The sequence below is a fragment of the Hippocampus zosterae genome, chromosome 2, assembly GCF_025434085.1.
Source record: "Hippocampus zosterae strain Florida chromosome 2, ASM2543408v3, whole genome shotgun sequence".
Taxonomy (NCBI): domain Eukaryota; kingdom Metazoa; phylum Chordata; class Actinopteri; order Syngnathiformes; family Syngnathidae; genus Hippocampus; species Hippocampus zosterae.
In genome coordinates this window covers 13,847,466-13,869,233 of record NC_067452.1, presented here as the reverse complement: position 1 = coordinate 13,869,233, position 21,768 = coordinate 13,847,466, and the positions used below count along the sequence as shown (strand labels likewise).

The window sequence follows — 21,768 nt, the reverse complement described above, 5'->3', positions numbered from 1 at the left end:
GCAACCAGGCCCACTTTGAAAAGTCTTCTGGCAAACATCGTTGCTTTTCAGGCAATCATGACACACAAACTTGATTTAAAATGGACACATTTTATTTTGGATTGCATCAGTCTGCAAAAGCAACACGTTCCAAGTTGAACAGCACAGACACGTTGCAGTTTAAGGCACCTTTGAAGTTTTTGAAGGCTTCCTTTTTGGAAATAAATAATATAAGAGAGCAGTTGTGGCATTTGCATGATTTGAACGTAAAGGAACGATGCAGGATAAGTCGACTTCTGTACAACACTTCATATACACTTTGAAAAATCAAAACGGCATGTTAAATTAAGCTGGAAAAAAAAAATCACAGGTCTGAAATATTCTTCTAAGCATCAAACACGCATTCCGCTGCAAAAAGGTATTGCATCTCTGGCAACAGTCGCAAAACTGAACACACAAAATCAACTCAATCAACCAGATATAAAAGGGGGCTGAACCTGATGGTTTTGGCACTTTGGGAAGGACAGTGTCTTAAAAAGCAGCTCATCAAATCGTGTGCGGAGTGCCCTTATTCACTCCGACTGAGGCACGGAAATGGACGGCCCCTTGGGATCGTCAAATCGGTCCATCGTGTTGATCCGCATTATCATGTGCAGCCCGTACACGAAGATGGCCAGCAGAAGCAGCGATGTCAGCAACCCCATCCAAATTCCTGGCGTGAAGAAGCCGGCGCAGTCGCTGGCGTAGGAGAATTCTGTTCTGTTGGCCAAGCCAAAGCCCTGAATCTGCAAAGTCGAAGGAAATCTGTCAAGTGAGTCGAAGACGACTCAGCGGCTAAACTAAAACGCTGTGGAATGACTTGAATTGTTGACGTAGGAATTGGGTCAGGAAATGCGTCAAAAGATATTTCATGTGAAACATTTTATCGTGGGAATTGGGTGACTGATCAATATTTCTGTCGTGGTTCTGAATAAACAGATTTTGATTTGTTCCAGGAATGTGGAAAGGGGGGATCATTGTGTAAAGGAGGTTTTAATTTGGGAATTCATTTGTCAAAGTTTGGGGCGCGTGACAGATAGCTCCTCGGGCTACTGAATGAGCTCAAGTCGGAAGTTGGGACGTTTTGAACCGGTCAAGAACAGGCTATAAATTACAAAAATCTCAAGTCAGAAGAATTAATAACCAATCAATTAAAAAACAATTCTATTTGGAATATGAACAAAGTAACAAAACAATTTTAACAAAAGGTGAAGCTCTCGATTTACGTTCCTACCATCACCTTGTCACGAGCTATGACCAATAGAACGAGATCCCGGATACAAGCGGCAGAAATGAGTTTCCTCCGCAGGGTCTCTGGGCTCTCCCTTCAAGATAAAGTGACAAGCTTGGTCCCCCAGGACAAGCTGGAAGAAGTGGCTGGGGATAGTAAGGTCTGAGCTTCCCCGATAAAGCACTTGCCCCCGCGACCCAACCCCAGAAAGTGGTAGAAAATGGATGAAAATAGTACACTGAATGCCCTAAAATGTTAACCAAATAATGCTTTTGTTTGTAAATGTGGGCGCTGCTGAGCATGCGCGGAACTGACCTGGAAGTCGATGAAATTGAGCCTCCAGTCGGCCACACTTTGCTCGGTGGAGTTTGGCACAAGCAGAGCGTCGCGGAAGCTGCGGAGCGCGCCGCAGTGGAAGGAATACTCGGCGGGCGCAGAGATGGCGCGGCTCCCCACGAAGGACGCCATCGAACCATTGGACTGCAGCTGCACCCAGTCCAGGGTGAACCAGTTTCTGGCCGACACTGGATAGAAGCGCTGACTCATGGCAAAGCTGCAAAGGCAACATGACAAATGACGGCGAAATTGTCAACGTCATCATCAGTGAATCGAACCGCGTGCCCAAAGGCGGGCACAGAAATCCAATCATCTCATCATTTAGAATACAAGTACATTATTATACAGTATATTATTTTTATTTATTTGTGGTGCTTGCACATTTTTTTTCTGTGACGATGCTTAGAACTCAAAACACATTAAAGTTAAGGAACACATGCCTGTGAGTATTTTTATCTGTCTTCATGTGTTGCTACATCATTTGTGCTCAAATATATGTTGCTTCTAAAACTGCAAATGACAAGAACAAATCCATGTACCGGTAGCTGGAAACTAAGTAGTTTAGTTGCTTAGTGGTCCACAAAAAACATTATGGGGTGTGCTAACTACGGATAGACCAATTTACACTGGTCAACATCATTTTCCAATTAGCCCAGTGGTTAGCACGTCGGCTTCACAGTGCAGAGGTACCGGGTTCGATTCCAGCTCCGGCCTCCCTGTGTGGAGTTTGCATGTTCTCCCCGGGCCTGTGTGGGTTTTCTCCGGGTGCTCCGGTTTCCTCCCACATTCCAAAAACATGCATGGTAGGCTGATTGGACGCCCTAAATTGTCCCTAGGTGTGAATGTGAGCGTGGATGGTTGTTCGTCTCTGTGTGCCCTGCGATTGGCTGGCAACTGATCCAGGGTGTCCCCCGCCTACTGCCCGAAGACGGCTGGGATAGGCTCCAGCATCCCCCGCGACCCTAGTGAGGATTAAGAGGTCCAGAAAATGGATGGATGGATGGATTTTTTTAAATAAAAGATGCAAGTTTCTCGGTTAATTTTCTTTACAATAATATCAATCATTATACCAATATATAATTAATCATGATATATTATATTTATGAATCAAGGATTAGGTTTGGCAACAGGTGGATTAGGTGTCTTTTTTTCCCAGAAACTTCATTGCATTAATTACAACGCATAGCAAAATTATGTATGGTGTTATAAGTCACATTTTTAAAAAACCCAAATGAAAAGATCTCAAAAACCTGATGAGCTAGGGAAAAAAAGTAAAGACAAATTTAAAATCAGTGCCAAAAATACCGGTACATTTAAGGACATGTCTTTCAATGTATTTTTTAAATCCCTCTCTGATTAAAATTTGCTGTTGAGTGTTGCCAGCCGGGCCAAAAGCGAGCATTTTGACACATATCAGAAGCCGCCTTTTGTTCAAGATCAAACAGCTGGTAACAGATTTAAAATGCTGAGTAATCCTGGCACTTCACTTTTTGTTCGAAACTGACTACAACAAAAAACATTTTAACATGTTGTAAATCTGGGTGGCATAGTATTCGACTGCTTAGCACGTCCGCCTCACAGTGCAGAGGTCCGGGATTCGAATGCAGTGGCACAATCTGTTCACAAAGCCATCCCCAGCTGAAGCGGGCACAAAGTCATGTTTTTGGATGGAGATATGCCACTTTTAATATAATAACATGACAACAGTGTCGTGGGAAATAATAATATCGCAATACTGCCGTTACTGTAACATTCCTAATCGCCGGTGCCAGATTTTGAGTTTGACACTTCCTTACCTTAGGTTGAAGCCTGATGGGTAGCTGAGCACAAGCCTGAAAAAAAATTCAAAAGGTAGACATTTAAGGGACCCAACATCTGCAGTTCAACACTCGTAGTCCAAAAAGCGCCTCTCACAGCGAGTTGGTGGCGTTGCACATGGAGCCCTCCAAGGAGGGCGTCTCAGCAGCAAGGTCGGTCCACTCGGCGGTGGGCGAGAGGCTGACATTGAGGTTCTGCGCCCACATCATGATGCAAGGGCCGCCGGACACGTTGAGCATGATGGGGGGTTTGATGTCGGGGACGACGGCTTGAAGCAGCGACCTACCGATAGCGGGCTGCTTCGCCGCCAACGAGGGTGAGGAAATCCCCTGGAAGATGTCAAAGCCGGCTGAAATGAAGGTTGCTGGCGGCGTGTGTTCAACGTTGCGTTGTGTGTTAATCGTAGCTCACTTGCGATGGCTGGGCTCCCGTGTACATCGCAGTGTAAGGCAGCTTTTTGTCATCCATCGTCCTCACAACCTTGGCAATCATTGCATCTGAAAAGAGACCAGGGAGTCATTGTCCGGTGAACATGAGAAGGTATTTGTCCGTTTTTCATCGCGCTCGTCCTCATCTGGGTCACGGCTGAGCTTGCGCCGATGACAGTTGACTCCCCACCGTTCAAAAGACATTTCTGATTTTCCCTGGTTCGTTTTCAAGATGTATTATTACTATCCTTTCTTTTATTATTTTTATTTCATAAACAGAGAGATGCCAAGAATTTTGCCCACATGTGCATGCTTCGGGTGGGTCAGTGTCCATCTGCATTGTAAAGTGCGAACAATCCAATGAGCTCTGAAGCATTTGCCTGAATATGAGCAAATGATATATTCCAAATTCATTCTTCTGCTTTTGTCAGCATTCACATCATCAACAAATGAAAACTGGCAGCTAGTCCATGCCCACCTGGCCATGAAGCAGATGAGCAGCCAACTGTCTCATTACTTTTGCTCTCTTCAAAAGTGGGAGGCCTTTCTGTATAGGCCAAACGCTGTCATTTTTACGTGGGTATTGGGTGGATTTAGATGTGAAGACCCTCAAATTGAAACTAAAAGCCTACATTTATGTAGTAGCTTTCATTTATAATACTTTGTTGGGGTGTTTACAGCCAAAATAAAACCTAACATTTGGGGGGAAATAACGTTGCTAAAATAATTCTAGGGCAGTGGTCCTCAACTAGAAATGCTGTCGGTCCACTTTTTTTTTTTTAATAAGACCAAGGTCCGGTCCCATGCCAATTTAGTATGGTCAAGCCAAGCTTATACAAATCAACACTCCTCACAACCAACCAATAATGGGGTGCATGAAAATAACAATTATTCACTTTGCCAGTACACAGCAAATAATGAGAGGTATTGTGTTGAGGCAGAGGAACTCTTTTATTTTGTCAAGTTGTGCCTGCTTAATAATAGAAATAGCCCTTTTAGGGAAATAAGACATTTTTTACTTTAACTTTGTTAAACAGTAGTTGTCTTTTTTTCCCTTAATTTAACAAAAGCAAATCAAAATACTAATTTTACCAAAATAAATACTAAAAATGAAAACAAAAATATCTTTTTCATTTGTACAATTCCCCTTTTCACATCCCCTCTGAAATCATTGAAAAATATATCAGAAGAGGAGTTAAGAACCATTTTCAATACTGACACAAGGGAGCACGGGAATGTACAGTGCTGTTCTTCCACTAAAGGTGAATGCAATGTCTGAGGCATGCAAATATTATTTGAGGACGCCATTGGGATGTTCATTTAACATGTTGCGGTGTTCTGCTGTTAAACGGCTGCAAAGATCCCCGGGTAGACGGGAGCAAAACTGCACACAATCGAAACGTCCCGCGATTTGTCTCGTCTAATTGTCTGTGTGCGGCTCTCCTGGGCTGAAGCTGTGAACACACTGTGGCGTCGCGCATGCGTCTGTTTCCTGACACAATCATCCATTTTGAATGCGTGACGCTGATGTATGGGCACACCTTAAGTTCAGAGGAGCCAATCAGCGCATCGTTATCGCCGACATGCCCCCGTCTCCAGTTCGTCAAACATTATACACACACAGAGTCGCGCTGCTGCGTCCTCTGCAATACATCTGTTCGTGCACGCAAATAATACAACGGATAATTTTAACAAGCAATCGCGGTAATGCCCATATTATAGTCCAAAAATAGAAAATGTATAACGTAAAAATCACTCTATAATTTATTATTTTATACAATTTGCCGAGGGTCCGGACAGAGGAGGCCCGGACAGAGGAGGTCGGCGGTCCGGTCGTGGATCGTGGTCCGCCAGTTGAGGAAGAGGGTTCTAGGGTATAACCAATTGATATCAAACAGAAGATCAATCTTACCGTTGTCACGAAGCACTTCCTGGCAAGACTTCAACGGGCTACACAGCAAAAACAAATACATTCCGAATGTTAAGGTTCACATTGTTACAAATGAAAACTGCTTTTTATTGGATGCCGCTTGACCTTATGCAATAAGGCAGATTGATGATGAGCAGATTGCTGACAGATGCATCCACGTCCAAACGTGACAAGGTGTCCGCATCCACCAGCGCGGGCGACACACCCAGCAGCTCCTCCAGCAGAGCCGCCGTGGAGGCGGAGGGTGACCACGCCACAGCGGGAAATGTCACTGAAGACATCGACGACCGCAAAAGCGCCTGGACACAAAGCGCCGAGTCACGACCTGACGAGCGATGCCATCTCTGAAGACAAAGACGAGCGGAGAACTTACCTCCAGATTTGGAAAGATGCCATCCTGCTTGTTTCCAAACACGCCGGCAAACACCGTGAAGTCATCTTTGCTCAGCTGCACACAAACAAAAAAATATCACATACGGATAGATCAGATTTGACCGTGTGGATTATTTTCGGTCCATTCATGCAGGAAATGCCTTAACTAGTGTTGCTGAAACGTGCAATCAAGAGTGACAAAATATCTCCACAGAGGCTATGCTCACACTGCAGCTCAATTCCGTTTTTCCCCAGTATGTGACACAATTATTTTTTTTTTCAAGCAATACAATTTCAATGTTTTCAAATCCAAACCGGGCCTCTCTCAGGTGTGGATATAAATCGGATTATGTATGCAATACGTCTGCATTATGAGCGCTCATCCACAGTCATCCAATCTATGTGTGATCTTAAGCCAAACATTAACTCCGTGCGGGAGGGGTAGAACACTCGGATACTACTGACAATGGTCCCAGAGTAACAGTGTTAACTTTATATCTGACTTTAATTTAATCACACCTGGAACATGAAGCAAAAAGTGGACGGTTGTGGCGATTGTATTAGTTTATCCATACAGACAGTTCATTTTGTACACGCAGCAACGACGTGGCCTCATCTTTAGTAGACGTCTCCATGAAACAAGGAGCGTCACGCCCCATCCCCCAAATATTTCTGCCTCCCGTTGCCTTGCTACACTGTTGATATAAGATGAGAAAATGAGCCCCTACACACGGACTATGTTTACTTCCGTAAACGCTGTGTCACTTGATGTCGTTTTTTATTTTATTTTATTTTTTTACTGTGCATGTCGCTCGACGTCGCGCTTTGTGCGCCTGCGTGTCACCACAGATGCGTTCCCTTTACACGAAGAGGTGCATTTGGTTTTGTAATGTGAACAAGTAGATAAAAAGGTCATTTTGGCCTGCAGTGTGAATATAGCCAAATACTTTTTGGCATGGGCGGGGGTGTTAGAAAACGATGAACTTTACTTTCTGCTGCTGAGGGTGGCCCAACCACTTCTTAGGTTTACGGGAACAGTAAGTGCCAGGTAACTTTGAATAGCTTTTTTTCTTCATTAAAATAAATAAATAAATACAAATCTAAACTGCAGTTCATGTTTGTCTCGCCCTTTTTGTTTGATGTTGATTTACATTTGTTTGACGATTTTAAACATGAGTGGGGAAACTACACAAAATGGTAATTTGAGAAGAATGCAAATAGGTTTCATTACAGTGTGAATAATCTCCGGTCTCACTATGTCGAAGTCATTGTATATGAGCTGTTGGAAAGGATCAAAAGAAACGCTTTAAAAATAGTTGAATCATTTGGAAAGGCAGCGCCAAAGAGGAAACGAGGCGCCAGCTCAACGTCACACTACAGTGAGACCAGAACACCAGAAGAGCAGCAACAATGTACTGTGGTGTCACATGACTCCCCTGCTCACCATCTCTAATCATTCTAACATGTCGCGTCACTGACCTTTTCTTGCAGGAAGAGCAGCACGGTGTGGGCCCGGGCTTTGGCTCCGGAGCCAAAGGCCGAGACCAGGTAGGAAGCCAGCTGCTCGTTGGACGTGATGTGGCCCGCTGAAAGTGAAGCCGCAGGTGGCAAACTGACAGAGAGCAAAACAGAGACATCGTACAGTCATCAATATGCAGAAACGATGGAAGGGGGACAGCAAAGAAGCAGCCATGACGGGGGTTGAAACTTTCAGGGAATTGCAAAAGTGGCAACTTGCAGTGGGACTGGAAAGGAAGGACGCTGTTTTGAATGAGTTGCGATGGGGGTCCGAGTAATATTTAACTAAACACGCATGTTTTTGTTCTTTAATGAAAGAATACATTGCTCAAAAGAATAACTAAAACTCAAAAGTATCATCCTGCGTACGACTTAACTAAATGCTGATGAACTAAATCCAGACTCTATGCTTGAATATGACACCTTTCCATTCAAACTTCCAATTTGGAACAAATTCCCCATCTTTACTTCATATGGAAATCAAATAAAAACTGCGCCCCAGGACTGTCCAGCAACGACAGTCAAATGGCGCCGACATTCCTCACAGTCAAAAACAGTGCTGGAATACCCATGCTGCCGAGAAGGCGCCACCACCTTGCACAGAGTCTCCTCCTTGATGAATGTCGTGGCCAAAAAATACTGAAAAAAGTCAACATCAGGTCCACACGACGTAACAACAAACATAAAGTGACCAAACAAACACAAAAACAACAACAACAAAAAGCAAGCCTCATGAGAGCACTTGCCGACGGCTGCCTACTCGGGTGCCATCTTCAAACAATACAAGAAGCACAAGTGCTTACATAAGATTTATTTGCCATCTGACCATTTTTGATGAGCTAATGGCACAGTCATCCATCTGTTTTCTATGATGCTTATTTTCAGAGTCATAGATGAGTGTGAGCACATCCCAGATCACTTTGAGCAAAGTTATGATCAGGGTTGATCACCATCTCAATAAGCCAAATGTTGTTCAACTTTCCTTTCGTGTTTGGCAAGTATGTATATTCCAAATAGAAACTCCAAGCCTCACAAGTGTGAAGCAGATATGCCTCCTGATTCTTTTCAAAACCAGTGTTCCGATGGAATATTGCAACAGAAGGAAGAATGAGACCGAGTGGCACATCCATCATCCAATGAGGTTTGAATCCAAGCTCTGATTTTCCAGTGACGTGTTTGCATGTTCCTTCCATGCTTGCGAGCGCTTTCTGTGGATACTCCTCCCACATAATAATTAATTGAAGACTCTTGCTTGTTCGTTAAGTGTGTGAATATGAGAGGGAAGGGTTGTTTTGTCTGTTTCTGCCAGTCTTTTGACAATATCTTGTGATTGGCGGGCGACCAGTCCTTGGTGCGCCCTGTGTCTCACTCAAAGTCAGCAGGGATTGGTTCCAGCTCACGTGTGGCCATATTGAGGATACACACCAGAGAAAAAGAAAGGATAGATGAAGTTTAGGCCAAGTTGCCGAGCATGACCTCAACGAGTGTAATTGTTCCCAAAGATTTTTCTAGCTTAAAATAAAACGCAACAAAAATAAATAGAGTTAATTGGTAACGATGGTGTAAAGACGGCGTCTTGATGCTTTTCTTTTTAAAACGATGTTGAAGTTCCTTCACCTGAGGCTCGAGTGATTACACTTGTATTTGAATTTTCGCTTTTAGGCGTAATAAGTGGGCAGTTTTGCCCGAGTTATGTTCGTTTGCTCTTATTCGAAGTTCCAAGAGGAAACATGATTTAGCAACCTGTATTAGCGTTAGCATTAGCAAACTACAGGGTGACGTTAATCTTACGGCTAAAAGAGGGGAAAACGTTATATATTACCCGTGCGTGGACCACATCAGAAGCGGAACTTGCGCGGTGGAGCTCGCCGTCCCAAACGCGGCCATAAAAAAACTCAGAAAAACCATCGGCCACACTCGTCCGGAGCCTGCTGCCATCTTGACAAGTTGCACCAAAATTTGTCGGCACGTGACAACAAACAGCTGACTGTCATGTGACCAAGATGGCGCCCGTTCCTCCTCACGCGCTCTCTGCCGGTCTGTCCATTTGTCTGTCCCCATCTTTGTCACGTTCTTTCCATCTCTCTCTCTCGCTCTCAGAGGGTGAAGCTTACTGGTTGGTGGCCCGAGACATCCTGAAGGGGCATCCATCCAACGAAAAAATTTCAGGCCCCAGATGAGAATATATTGGATTGGCATCCTGCTGTTATTGGAAAGGTTCCATCTGCAGCCCTCCCAGTGTTTCAAACTTTTGTTAGGGTGTCAAATTAGGGTTTTAGAGTAAGGTTCAGGCTTCCGAGTAGGATTTTTAATACACGGTTAGGGTTTCAAAGTAGGATTTTAAACTAGGGTTGTGGTTTTAAATTTGGGTTAGAGTTTCAAAATAAAGTCACAATTTATAACAGTGTAGTGAAATGATTAACATTAGAATGCGTGACCTCAGGTTTGAAAGAAGGGGTTGGATTCCAAAGTAGGGTTTTGAACTAGGTTTGAGGTTTCAAATTAGCATTTCAAACTTGAGTTAGGGTTTCAAAGTAGCGTTTTAAACTAGAGTTAAGGTTTTACACTTGGGTTAGGGTTTCAAAGTATGATTTTTAAACTAGGGTTCGGGTTTCAAAGAAGGGTTTTAAAATACAGTTGGGGCTTCAAACTAGGGGTTTTAACTTGGATCAGGATTTCGAATCAGAGGCGAGCAGAGGGCGGGCCAACAGGGCATGGTTCCGGGCATCAACCTGTGGGTGCAATTTACATCGATGAAGGGTCATTTTGAAAAGGCATTGAAAGGGATCAATCCAATAAAAATGTTTATATAAATGTTAATAACATCACAATATTGCTTAAAAATATGTAGGAACATTTTTAATTTTCTGAAAATAAAGTCTCAATATCATGATGAAAAAAATCAAGAGGAGGAAAAAACGTGGTTAAAATGATTTTGAAAGTTGCTTTGCATTATTACATGAATAAATATGAAATATTAGGAAGGCAAAATACGATTAAATGGCTGTAAATAAGAAGATTGTTTTGTTTTACTGTACAAGAATTTTTTCCCCACAAAAAAGTTAAATGCCATGTTATATCATAAAACCTGTGTTATAACGTGATACCTTATCGTGTTAAAATTGATCAGGTTCAAACGTGAAAAGTGTCACGTTATAACGTGAAACTTCATCCCTCCACGTCATAATACATATATATATATATATATATATATATATATATATATATATATATATATATATATATATATATATACCTGATTTGTCCCACGTCCATTAAATTCAACTCCAACGTGTTTTGTTCTCAAAACCAAAAAGAACTGCACAGTACTCGCACTCTATAAACACACACACACATATATATATATATATACACATATATATATAAACACACACACACACATATAGATATATACACACACATATATATGTGTGTGTGTGTGTGTGTGTTTATTGAGTGCGAGTACTGTGCAGTTCTTTTTGGTTTTGAGAACAAAACACGTTGGAGTTGAATTTAATGGACGTGGGACAAATCAGGTACACCTGGCGACTGTCCTTGGTGCTACAGTATGTTTCTGTCAGCATATTGGCTTGGATTAAAAGGCGAAATAAATAACACCAACAACAACTGGCCGTGATACACAGACACACTACAATCCCTGAACAACTTGAACAATGATGACGAGTTTGTATGCTTTCTCGCTATTTTCTGCGCGGAAAGTGTGTGAAAGCAGCTCGCACAGCTGTGGTGGCGGAGGGATACCTAGCCTTCCTCCACATAACACTGCGTCTCCAACTGGAAAAGAGGGAAAGATAAATACAATACAGGACGATATTGTTTAAAAAGACGTTGTGGTATTTTCAAACTCCGAGACAAGCCCTGAACACGAGAGTGAACTGAACCGCAGGCGCAGGCGTCGTTGGCGTGCCCTTTCCTGTTCGGAGTCCATTGTGAGGAGGGAGGGAACGCACTATTTGCCGACGCGCAGGTAGCCACGCTGTTCCCGAGCGCTCCAGTGTCCAGGCCATCTTTGGTCGTCCTCGCCACTGACATCTAGTGTGGCCACCTTTACTCATCCAACCCTTCGCTGCTCCATCTCATGATTACAAAACATATTTAACGTGCCAACCAGGCGTCCGGAGCGACTGCACCGAGAGCAGGAGACCCTCTGGCATTTTCCCCTTCGCTGCGTTTCTCACAGAAAAAAAGAGGACGAGGCGGGAGAAGCTGCTAGACAACAACATGGATGAAGAATATGACGTGATCGTTTTGGGCACCGGACTCACAGTAAGACGTCAAGCTTCATTTTTGCATCCTCGTGCTGCTACTGAGCGTCATTTAGTTTTGATCAGCGCCATTGAGGCCCGAAGCGCAAAATGCCTCCCGACGGCGCATTGTGATATTAGGACATCGTGAGAGAAATGTGCATTTTAGACGCTTGGGTGGACGCTCACGTACGTGCCATTGGGAGCGGAATGATACGTGGACGGGCGGTGACCGGATTAGTGTACGTGGGGGTGTAGTGTTGCAGCCTGTAGCATCTTTTAGGCGTCACCCCGCCGCCGCCGCCGCTCCTCCTCGCCGCTGCAGGCCAGAGCTCCACTCCACCTATCGAGTCGGCTGACAATTGCTGCTTCACGCCACGTCACGACACGACACTAAAGTGCTCTTATGCACATTTTGAGGACATTTAATACGAATCGAAAAAGTGGTCATTCTCGACGCAGGACCGTTCTCGAGTCAGTTTGTCAATGCCCTGTTATTACTGGCGTGAACACGTGATCATGACACGCACAGTGCGGCTGACAATATTCCTGTTCTTTTTTTCGAGCAAAGAGTAAAAGTCGAGAATTGCTGAAGCCAGAGTTGGCGCATGCGCACATGAGCCTGTCTCTCCCTCTGCATCCGTCTGTTCAATTGGCATCACTTCCGCTATTTCGTCCAGGGGAGGGGGCTAAAAACACTTGGGTTAGGGCCACATTTCCCCAATTTAAAATGAAATTTGACCTAAGCTGCTATAAATTGGTGCAAATAATTACGAGTACATTACAGATCACAGCTCTCTTGCACAGCTTATCCTCCTGATAGGTCGCGGGTGTGCCGACTTTGGGGTATTGGCGAGAGGCGGGGATACATGTTGAACACCTGTACAATAAAGGACAGTTTTGAGTGTCCAGTTAACCAAAGATCATTTCTTTTTTCAATATACACTAGTGCTGCAACGAATGATCATTTAAAATGTTGGTTAATTTATATTTATGTTTTAATAAATTGATAAATTGGATCAAAACATTTTTTATGTTTCATGCTTTTATTGAAAAGCTGGGCATTATTTCTATTTGAGAGTACAGAAAATGCACAAATATAACATGATGACGAATCAGTTCCTAGTTTGGTTCGTAATATTAGTCAGAAAATCAGAGAAAAATATTGATTATTGTTTTCCAAAGTAAAGCAAATATTTGCTAATGTCTTTATTTTGAAAAAACACAAATTTTAAGCAATTCGCTTTCATGCAGGATGATAGGATTCTGTGAATATTTACTGTCATTTATAAGGTAACCCTTTCAGGGACAGCGGTTACTCCAGTAGACAGCTTATCATGTTATCAGGTTACAGGATGCATGAAAGGGTTAAATAAAGTCTTCATACAATTGATCAATTATCAAAATCATTGTCCATTAATTTTAGAATGGATTTGTTGTTGATAACAGTGATTGATTAATTGTTGGCCCTTCATTTATAAGATATTTATTTTTACTCTCCTGGGCCCATAATTCAATATTTCTTGAGGGCCAAAACAATATTAATAATGAAAGCCAAAAAAAAAAACTGTGATCATATTTGTTTGGTGAAAATCCTATTGATTGACATTCCTCATTTGTTTGTAATTGTTTTGTGCAGGAATGCATCCTCTCTGGGATCATGTCTGTGAATGGCAAGAAGGTTCTGCACATGGACAGGAACCCCTACTACGGTGGTGAGAGTTCCTCCATCACCCCTCTGGAAGAGGTAATGGGATCCTCAATGTGTTTGACATGCCACACAGTGGTTCCGTTTGCACTCGCTGCAGCGTCCATTCATGTCTGTCTTGGGTTTTCCCTCAGCTTTACAAGCGCTTCAGCCTCCCTAACAGTCCGCCCGATTCGATGGGTCGGGGGCGCGACTGGAACGTGGACCTCATCCCCAAGTTCCTCATGGCCAACGGTCAGTTCGGCTTCCTGCGCAGCGTATAATAAAACACTTGTATCTCAAAAAAGGCTGAACAATTTTGAAAAATATTCTTAATGTGATTTCTTTGCCTCAATATCACATTTGCCATTTTCATATATGATTATTTTTTTCAAGGTCCTTTCCCCTTGTATATATATTTTAACACACACCAGGTATATTAATCTGTAATACAATAACAGATATCAGATTTAATATACACACATATATTGGTGTTCTAGGTTTGGCTTACTCTAAAGCAGTGGTCCCCAACCTTTTTTGTGTCACGGACCAGTTGAGACAAGTACATGCTGCTCTCGGACCGCCAACCGTTTTTTCATTAGGTTTACCAGTTTTAAAGCACTGGTACTGACAACAAAGATAATTGTAGGGTAATTCAACATTTTATTTACCGGTACATCTATTTTGTTGTCATTAATTTCAAACAGTGTTATTCCACAGTACAACAAATGTAGAATAAAATAACACAGTGAACTATGAAGAAATGGACCAATCAGGAATAATAATTACGCCTCTTAATGTAAACGCTAATGTTAAAGTTATGATCCTACGCTCTGCGTTAGCACCATTGCTACTTGCAAATGTGACTGATCAAAAGATGACACGATTGATTGCCAGCTAGTTATTAGCGACTAAACTGCTCATGTTTACATGGGCAGGCTGTGCAAACTCTGCTCTCATTTTCACGCTTTCCACTTGATTGGGTGCTACTTGTTCAAATGATTCAACAGCTTTCTTGGACTGCCTTGGTTTTGTCAACATAGCATGCACACAGCGTTCTCCTCCACGTTTCTCCGGAGATACCGTTAGGGGAGGAACTTTGGTTGTCAAAATAGCTTCATCAAAAAGTTATGACTGCCCATCAATTGCGCGTTTAGCTGTACGTTTGGTCAACTTGTGACTATGACTTTCTGTTTGCTGATTTTTCTTTCATTTATTGGCCGATTCTGTTCATTTCATCTTGCAAACCAATGTTTGAAGGCAAACTCGTAGGTTTGGTTGTTTCTTCTTTTTCTTTTTGAAAATGCTTCATTTTTGTTTTAGTTCTCTCTCTCGTTCACTCTATCTATCGATCTATCTATACATAAAAACAAACCACAATTCCCAAACGACTGTTCAGCCTTCCTTCTTCAGCTGTCCTGAGTACCGATATAAATACATTTCAAATAAACCTTAAAGCTCATGTATGAAAATAATTGACAAAGATGAAAACAAAGTCAATTTTTACTATAATCATAGTTTCGTAAACATAAAATGTAGTTCCAGTAATTGTTTTTTGAATAGCGTTCTCATTTATACTTCACAATTTTTGTTAACAAAAATGCTTTTTCGAATCTAGTTTTAGTGATTTCGTTTCGGGCGTTGTTCTTCAGAGGATTGTTGTCACTAGAGCATCAGCTTGTGTGCATGAGCGCAGGTCAGCTGGTGAAGATGCTGCTGTACACAGAAGTGACTCGTTACCTGGACTTCAAAGTGGTGGAGGGAAGCTTCGTCTACAAGGGAGGAAAGATTTACAAGGTGCCGTCCACTGAGACTGAGGCGTTAGCTTCAAGTAAGCCAAACACCTTCCACAAGTCGAGCACCGCCGTCAAGCGCTGCCTCATAAGTTGCTCCAATGCTTAAATCTCCAGATTTGATGGGAATGTTTGAGAAGCGCCGCTTCCGCAAGTTTTTGGTCTTTGTGGCTAACTTTGACGAGAACGACCCCAAGACCTTTGAGGGCGTGGATCCCAAGACCACCACCATGAGGGATGTTTACAAGAAGTTTGACCTGGGCCAGGATGTCATTGATTTTACCGGCCACGCCCTCGCCCTCTACAGGACGGATGAGTAAGATCACCAACGTGCATGTCAATTCAAGTATCAAGTATCAAGTACAAATTTATTGTCAAATGTGCTGTCTGTGCAACATAGAGCACAGATGAAATTTCCTCCCTCTCAAGCAGACAACAGACAGCAAAGGTCCCATTCCATCAAAATCTATTTTTTTTTCATTGTTTTATGCATAACATAGGTCTCTAATTGTTTGATATAGTCGACAAAAGCCAAAAGGCTTGCAAAACAAGTGGATCAGATTTTGGTGTTGGGGATTCGAGAAAGCGCGCCTATGACGTGATTTCGACATGCCGAGCGCCTGAGGCTTGTGCTTAGAAGCTAAAAATTTGGATGAGCTGCCAACCTCCAAGGAGTTGAGAAATAAAGTGCTTCAATTTATTTTTGGTGAAACTCCAAAGCATTTTGGAACCAGAGATGTGCTCTGTTTGGGCAGATTTTGTGGGGGGTGGCTTCACCAACACATACTAGAAATAAATGTCTGCGTTTCACCCCACACTGCCACACAAACACATACATTAGTCAGTGCCCTCCGGCGGCTGTGATGTCGCACAGCGTCACCATGGAGGCAAGTTTATTGCCCCCCCCCCCCCAAAAAAAAAATCTGAGTACCAGCCAGGGATTGAGGCTTAAATGTCCAAGGCAGAAAAAGGTGTTCAAGATGAGATCGACTCTGTTTTCGTGTTTGTCATCAGGTACCTTGATTTCCCCTGCCTGGACACTATAAACCGAATCAAACTGTACAGCGAGTCGCTGGCGCGTTACGGGAGGAGCCCGTACCTCTACCCCTTGTACGGCCTTGGAGAGCTGCCACAGGGATTTGCCAGGTGCCATGACAATGTTCACTTATCTGCTGTTTCATACGGATGGGCATGCATGAACAGTCCCTTTTCACTGTCGTTAGATTGAGCGCCATCTACGGAGGCACCTACATGCTGAACAAACCCGTGGATGAAATTGTGATTGAAGGCGGCCACGTGATTGGCGTCAAGTCTGAAGGCGAGGTATGGTAGATTATAAACAGTTCCAAATATGACTCAGTGGTTGGACAAAAGCTTCAAAATAGAACAACAACAACAAATAGAGCAACCGAGGCACTTTGAATGGTGGCAGGCGTGCTCTGACTCACATTTTAAACACTGTCACATCCGATTTCTAAAAGGGTGGGCACACTTTGTGCAACCACGTCATCTCAGTTGATTCTGTTGACCTCCGCACTCAGAAAAAAAGTTCATTGGAAAACGCTTTGAAATGACTCATCCTTTTTTTGTATCTCAGAAACCTGTCATTCGAACAAAAGTCATAAGAATAATTTAAGTGAACTTTGCTCCAGGTGGCTCGCTGCAAGCAGCTGATCTGCGACCCCAGCTACATCCCCGACCGCGTGCGCAAGGCGGGCCAGGTGATCCGCGTCATCTGCATCCTCAGCCATCCCATCAAAAACACCAACGACGCCAACTCCTGCCAGATCATCATCCCTCAGAATCAGGTCAACCGCAACTCCGGTGAGCGTCACTCGAAATCAACATGGCATCGCATCATACCGCAAAGTTATGTTAAATGAACGCCATTGATGAAATTTGCATGAGATTCTGATCATCACTTCAATAAGGTGATAAAGACGTCATTCTTCCAGTGCAGAAACCTAGTTGAAGCACGAGAATTGAGAAAAATCTAAAGATGCTGAAAATTTAATGTGTGCCTTCATTTTGAGCAGCCTTGGAACGACTGTAATGCACTTTTTACTGGTCCCCCAAAAGTGCCAGAGAGAGAGACTGCAACTCTTTCAAAACTCTGCTGCTCGGTTGTTTACGAGTAGAACTCGGACGAGTGAGCACATCAGTGCGCTGTGGTGTCTTCCTGTAACATCTGGAATTGACTTGAAGGCCCTTCTCTTTGGATATACAACACGTCGTGGGCTCTGACCAATTCACATTGCCGACTGTCGTCAATCAACTATTAGCCTCCAAGATGCCATTGTATTGGATTCTTGGAATATATACAGTGTGTGTGTGTGTGTGTGTGTGTGTGTGTATATATATTTTTTTTATTTTACGACTGCTTCAATTTGCTTATCAGTAAATCGGCAACAGCTATCTAGCTGAGATCTCCGCTAGAACAGAGGTTCTAAAACTCTTTTAGTGTTGTTTTATGCTTTTTGTTATGTATTGAAATGCTAATTTGTTCCTTTTGAGGTTCTTGTTTTTTGTACTGTGAAGATCTGTGAGCTACAATGCTCTTGTGAAATGTGCTCTGTAAAATAGTGTGAATTGAGACAATCTGGTCCTTTGTGCAGACATCTACGTGTGCATGATCTCTTATGCACACAACGTGGCGGCCCAGGGGAAGTACATCGCCATTGTCAGCACCACGGTGGAGACCAATGAGCCGGAGTCCGAGATCCAGCCCGCCTTTGAGCTGCTGGAGCCCATTGACCAAAAGTAAGTCCTTCCTTTTCCATCGCTACCTGTAATCGACATTCGGCTGGAGAACCATCTCAGTGAGCGATTGGTTTCTTGCAGGTTTGTGGCTATCAGCGATCTCTACGAGCCCACGGATGACGGCACGGAGAGCCAGGTGAGATTATCTCGACGGATGTCGGGTATATGTTCTAGAATTGATTCTTCGATCAGTTATATTCATTGGATACAAATAATTTGCATTGCAGCTCATTTCCAAATATTTTTTCCTAATCTCTGTTTCTTAACTGATTATTACTGTTTATTTGGTGTATATAGTTTCTATGATGAAACAAAACCAAATAAAAAAACAATGGCACGATATAGCTCGAGTGGGAGAGATGTAGTGAACCATTTGGAAAGTGAGGGCGACTTCTTGGTTCTTGACTGATGCCAAGGAAGGCGACCCGTTTGTTCTCCGAGGGTGTTACAGGTTCAACTACATGTCGGTCACAGGTCATTCAATTCTCCAGCTGCAAATAACAATTATTTTCATAATAGATTGAACTTTTTTTCCATATATTCCTTATGAATCATCTAAATATCACTCACCGAACACTGTCATCCAAAAACGATCAATTGTCTCACCTTTAGATCGATTGGTCGTAACAACAGCAATAACCTCGCATGTCTTGACAGATCTTCGCCTCCAGCTCCTACGACGCGACCACTCACTTTGAAACCACCTGCAACGACATCAAGGACATCTACAAGCGCATGACGGGCAGCGACTTTGACTTTGAGAACATGAAGCGCAAACAGAACGACGTGTTCGGGGAGGACGAACAGTGAGCGGCCTGCTCGAGAGGGAGGCGTCGGCGTCGGAAGGAGGCAAAAGGGGGTCGATGGCAAGGTTGGAATGAAGGCGGCGTGAAAAAAGTGCCGCGGCCGCCTTTTGCCTCTCTCCTGACACGCGCACAAACATACACACTCCACAGTCGCCGAAAAGCAGGGCTGATACGGTCCTTCATTTCATTGTAGAATCTATAATCACGTCTTGTCAGTAGAGGTCCATTTAGGAGGCAGGTTTGAAGCATTTCATGATTTCTCTTCCATCTTTTCTCTCATCTCACTTAACAGCTTCGTGTAGAATTTTCTGGAAGGCTCACGTGCATGCATCATAGTCACACGCGGTTGTATTGTGCAATCAAAACGGACGGCGCCCCGAATGCCGGACCGTGCGTGGCACCTGTCAGCCCTGCTTTCATTCGTACCACACGCCAGTCCTACTTGGGGCGAAACGACACGCATTTTCTGTAACTGGCTCCTTCGACCGATGTGCTCATTTGCCACGCCGTCGTGTTCCCACGTGCGCTAGCAGGCCAGCTCACCGGTTGGCTCTTTTCTGTCACTCCCGTGCAAAGAAGCCCTTTGGTTTACATGTCACATCCCTTTTACCATGGCAGTAGTTCTAACATTTAAGACGATTCGAGAGTTGTTTTTTTAATTTTTTTTATTTTTAGCATTTGGTGCACGTTTTCACTGGCTGAAGTTATGACGTTTACAGAGGCGAGGTTCAAACTGTACTTGAGAGGAAAATAAGACTGAGGTGAGACTTTTTTGTGGCAGTCGGAAATGACAGATGTGATCAAGTTTTCAATAGATTTGTGGGAAGTTTCACTCTTACGTGAATGAAGACTGAAATTTTGGCAGAAGGTGAAAGTGCCCAATTGTGTCCCAGCTGTTTCAACCCTCCCCGTAGTTCAATGTGATGAGTCAGTCGCTTGGAGGCTAAATCAGAATCAGAATCATCTTTATTGGACAAGTATGTAGAACACACAAGGAATTTGTCTCCGTTGGCTCCACAATTGGCAACTGTTTAGGTCTAATCACCACCAATTTCAATGGAATTGAAATCAAAGCAATACAATGTGATTGAACGGCAGACGTTCAGCTTGAAATTGGTGGTCTTACATCCAAATCAGGTGGGCGCCACTGTACAACATTTTGTATCCGCGTGTGCCTCCCACTTTTGAAGGGAGCAAAAGTAACGGGACAAATGAAGAATCCCAAGTCAAACTTTGACTTTGGAATACTTTGGTTGCAAATCCTCGGCAGTCACATCAAAGCTGAAGTGTGGGAGGCGTCATCAGATTTCATCTCTGGTGGCTTCACTTCCTGCTTGTTGCTTGGGGCATTTCGCCTTCACTTTAGTCAACTCAGTCAGCGAAATGCATCCTCTATCGGATCCAGGTCAGGTGAATTGGCTTCCAAAACTCTTTCGGCGCTTTCGAAAAACGCTTCGGATCATTCCCCATCAGCAGTGTGACGCGCAGGCCTTTCAATACGTTCTGATGGATTTAGCGAAGCACTTCAGAATTGCTGCGTTTGTCAGCGGTGACATCATCAAGAAATTCAGATTGGCAGCCATACATGCCCACCGAGCCGTGGAGCAGCCGCGCAGCCAATTGGGCCTTTACGTTTGATGAGGAGGCAAAAAGACACACTGGTGTAGGCACCTGATTCAGATGTACAGTATATATCCTCAAATTCAAGCTGAAAGTCTGCACACCTTTTTGGTTTCATCCATTCTGGAGGCGTTTAGAGCCAAAAAGACAACAAGCGTGTCCCAATATTTATGAATGTGCCGGGTGAAAGTTTGAGTTTGGTGAAAGAGGGCCGTGAGATGCCTGCACAAAGACAACGCCGAAGAGAAGTGCCGCCCCACAACAAACCGACACGCCGGTATTTGCTTGAAGCCTTAATTTGGGGTTTGATTCAAATCTTGGGGCTATTACGTTCCTCTTCACGGCCCTCGCTCACTTGCGCTTCCGCCCTCTCGAATCATTTCCTTTGGCAATCGCTCACTTGGCAACCCTATAAAGAGTTCATGGGAGGGGTTGGGTATATGTCTTAATTCTATTCCCTATTTATTCAAGTTCATGATTCAATCCAGTACCGTCATTTGGCTTGTTCTGCAATGTACTCGCACACAAATACGGAGCAATGATATGTGTTTAACCTTCTCCAGCCATTCTTCTGTCTGATGTTTGACACGCTTGGATTGAAAGAAAAAAAAAAACGGTATTAGCGCCGGCCCAAGTCCGAATGTGAACAGTGTTTTTGCCAACTTCACACTGTTTATTCTTTGTTGAACTCAACACTGTTTGTGGGTGGACAAATGTGACCTGAAAATAACTGGAATACTCTTTCCTCATTAATATATTGCCCTGCCTTCCTTGGCATCAAGTGCTATAACATCTTTTATTATTTATTGAAAACAAAAAGGCCCGCCTGTGGTTGTACTGTTTTAATTCTCATTGTTTGGCCTTTGAGACCCACTTATTGACACTTTCCCATTCAATTGACTAAAGAAATAGGCCGAGTGGTAGAAAACTTACTGTCCTTGTTTGATCACTAGTATGTGAACAATGCCTAATGTCTTGTGTAACAAATACAATGAATTAAACTATGAATGAAATGATAGAAAAAAAAACACATGGCGAACTCTGTAAAAATGGACTGCCATTTTTTCCCCCCAAGATAAAACCAATGGATGGATGCAATAATTCTCCTTAGGCACGTTTACAAAAACAAGAAAACAGGAGCGCTTATACACGATGTTGATTCACTCGATTGCAAGTGATTTTGATT

At 43.3% G+C, this 21,768-nt stretch overlaps 2 protein-coding genes across 2 annotated transcripts; one reads left to right on the top strand and one right to left on the bottom strand.

Moving 5' to 3' along the window:
• Positions 1–70: 70 nt before the first annotated feature.
• Positions 71–9,727, bottom strand: LOC127595972 (V-type proton ATPase subunit S1-like). Its single transcript, XM_052058073.1, has 10 exons — positions 9,474–9,727; positions 7,613–7,745; positions 6,135–6,209; positions 5,867–6,060; positions 5,744–5,781; positions 3,815–3,900; positions 3,500–3,732; positions 3,382–3,417; positions 1,565–1,802; positions 71–764 (listed from the first exon to the last, which is right to left on the bottom strand). The coding sequence occupies exons 1-10, from the start codon at positions 9,710–9,712 to the stop codon at positions 552–554; spliced, it is 1,485 nt and encodes a 494-aa protein (XP_051914033.1). The 5' UTR covers positions 9,713–9,727; the 3' UTR covers positions 71–551.
• A 1,940-nt stretch (positions 9,728–11,667) lies between these two features.
• On the top strand, positions 11,668–21,632 carry gdi1 (GDP dissociation inhibitor 1). Its single transcript, XM_052058135.1, has 11 exons — positions 11,668–11,938; positions 13,556–13,663; positions 13,759–13,858; positions 15,300–15,434; positions 15,514–15,712; positions 16,411–16,542; positions 16,620–16,719; positions 17,049–17,220; positions 18,012–18,156; positions 18,238–18,292; positions 18,814–21,632. Exons 1-11 carry the CDS (start codon positions 11,894–11,896, stop codon positions 18,964–18,966), a joined length of 1,344 nt encoding a protein of 447 aa, XP_051914095.1. The 5' UTR covers positions 11,668–11,893; the 3' UTR covers positions 18,967–21,632.
• The last annotated feature ends 136 nt before the right edge of the window (positions 21,633–21,768 follow it).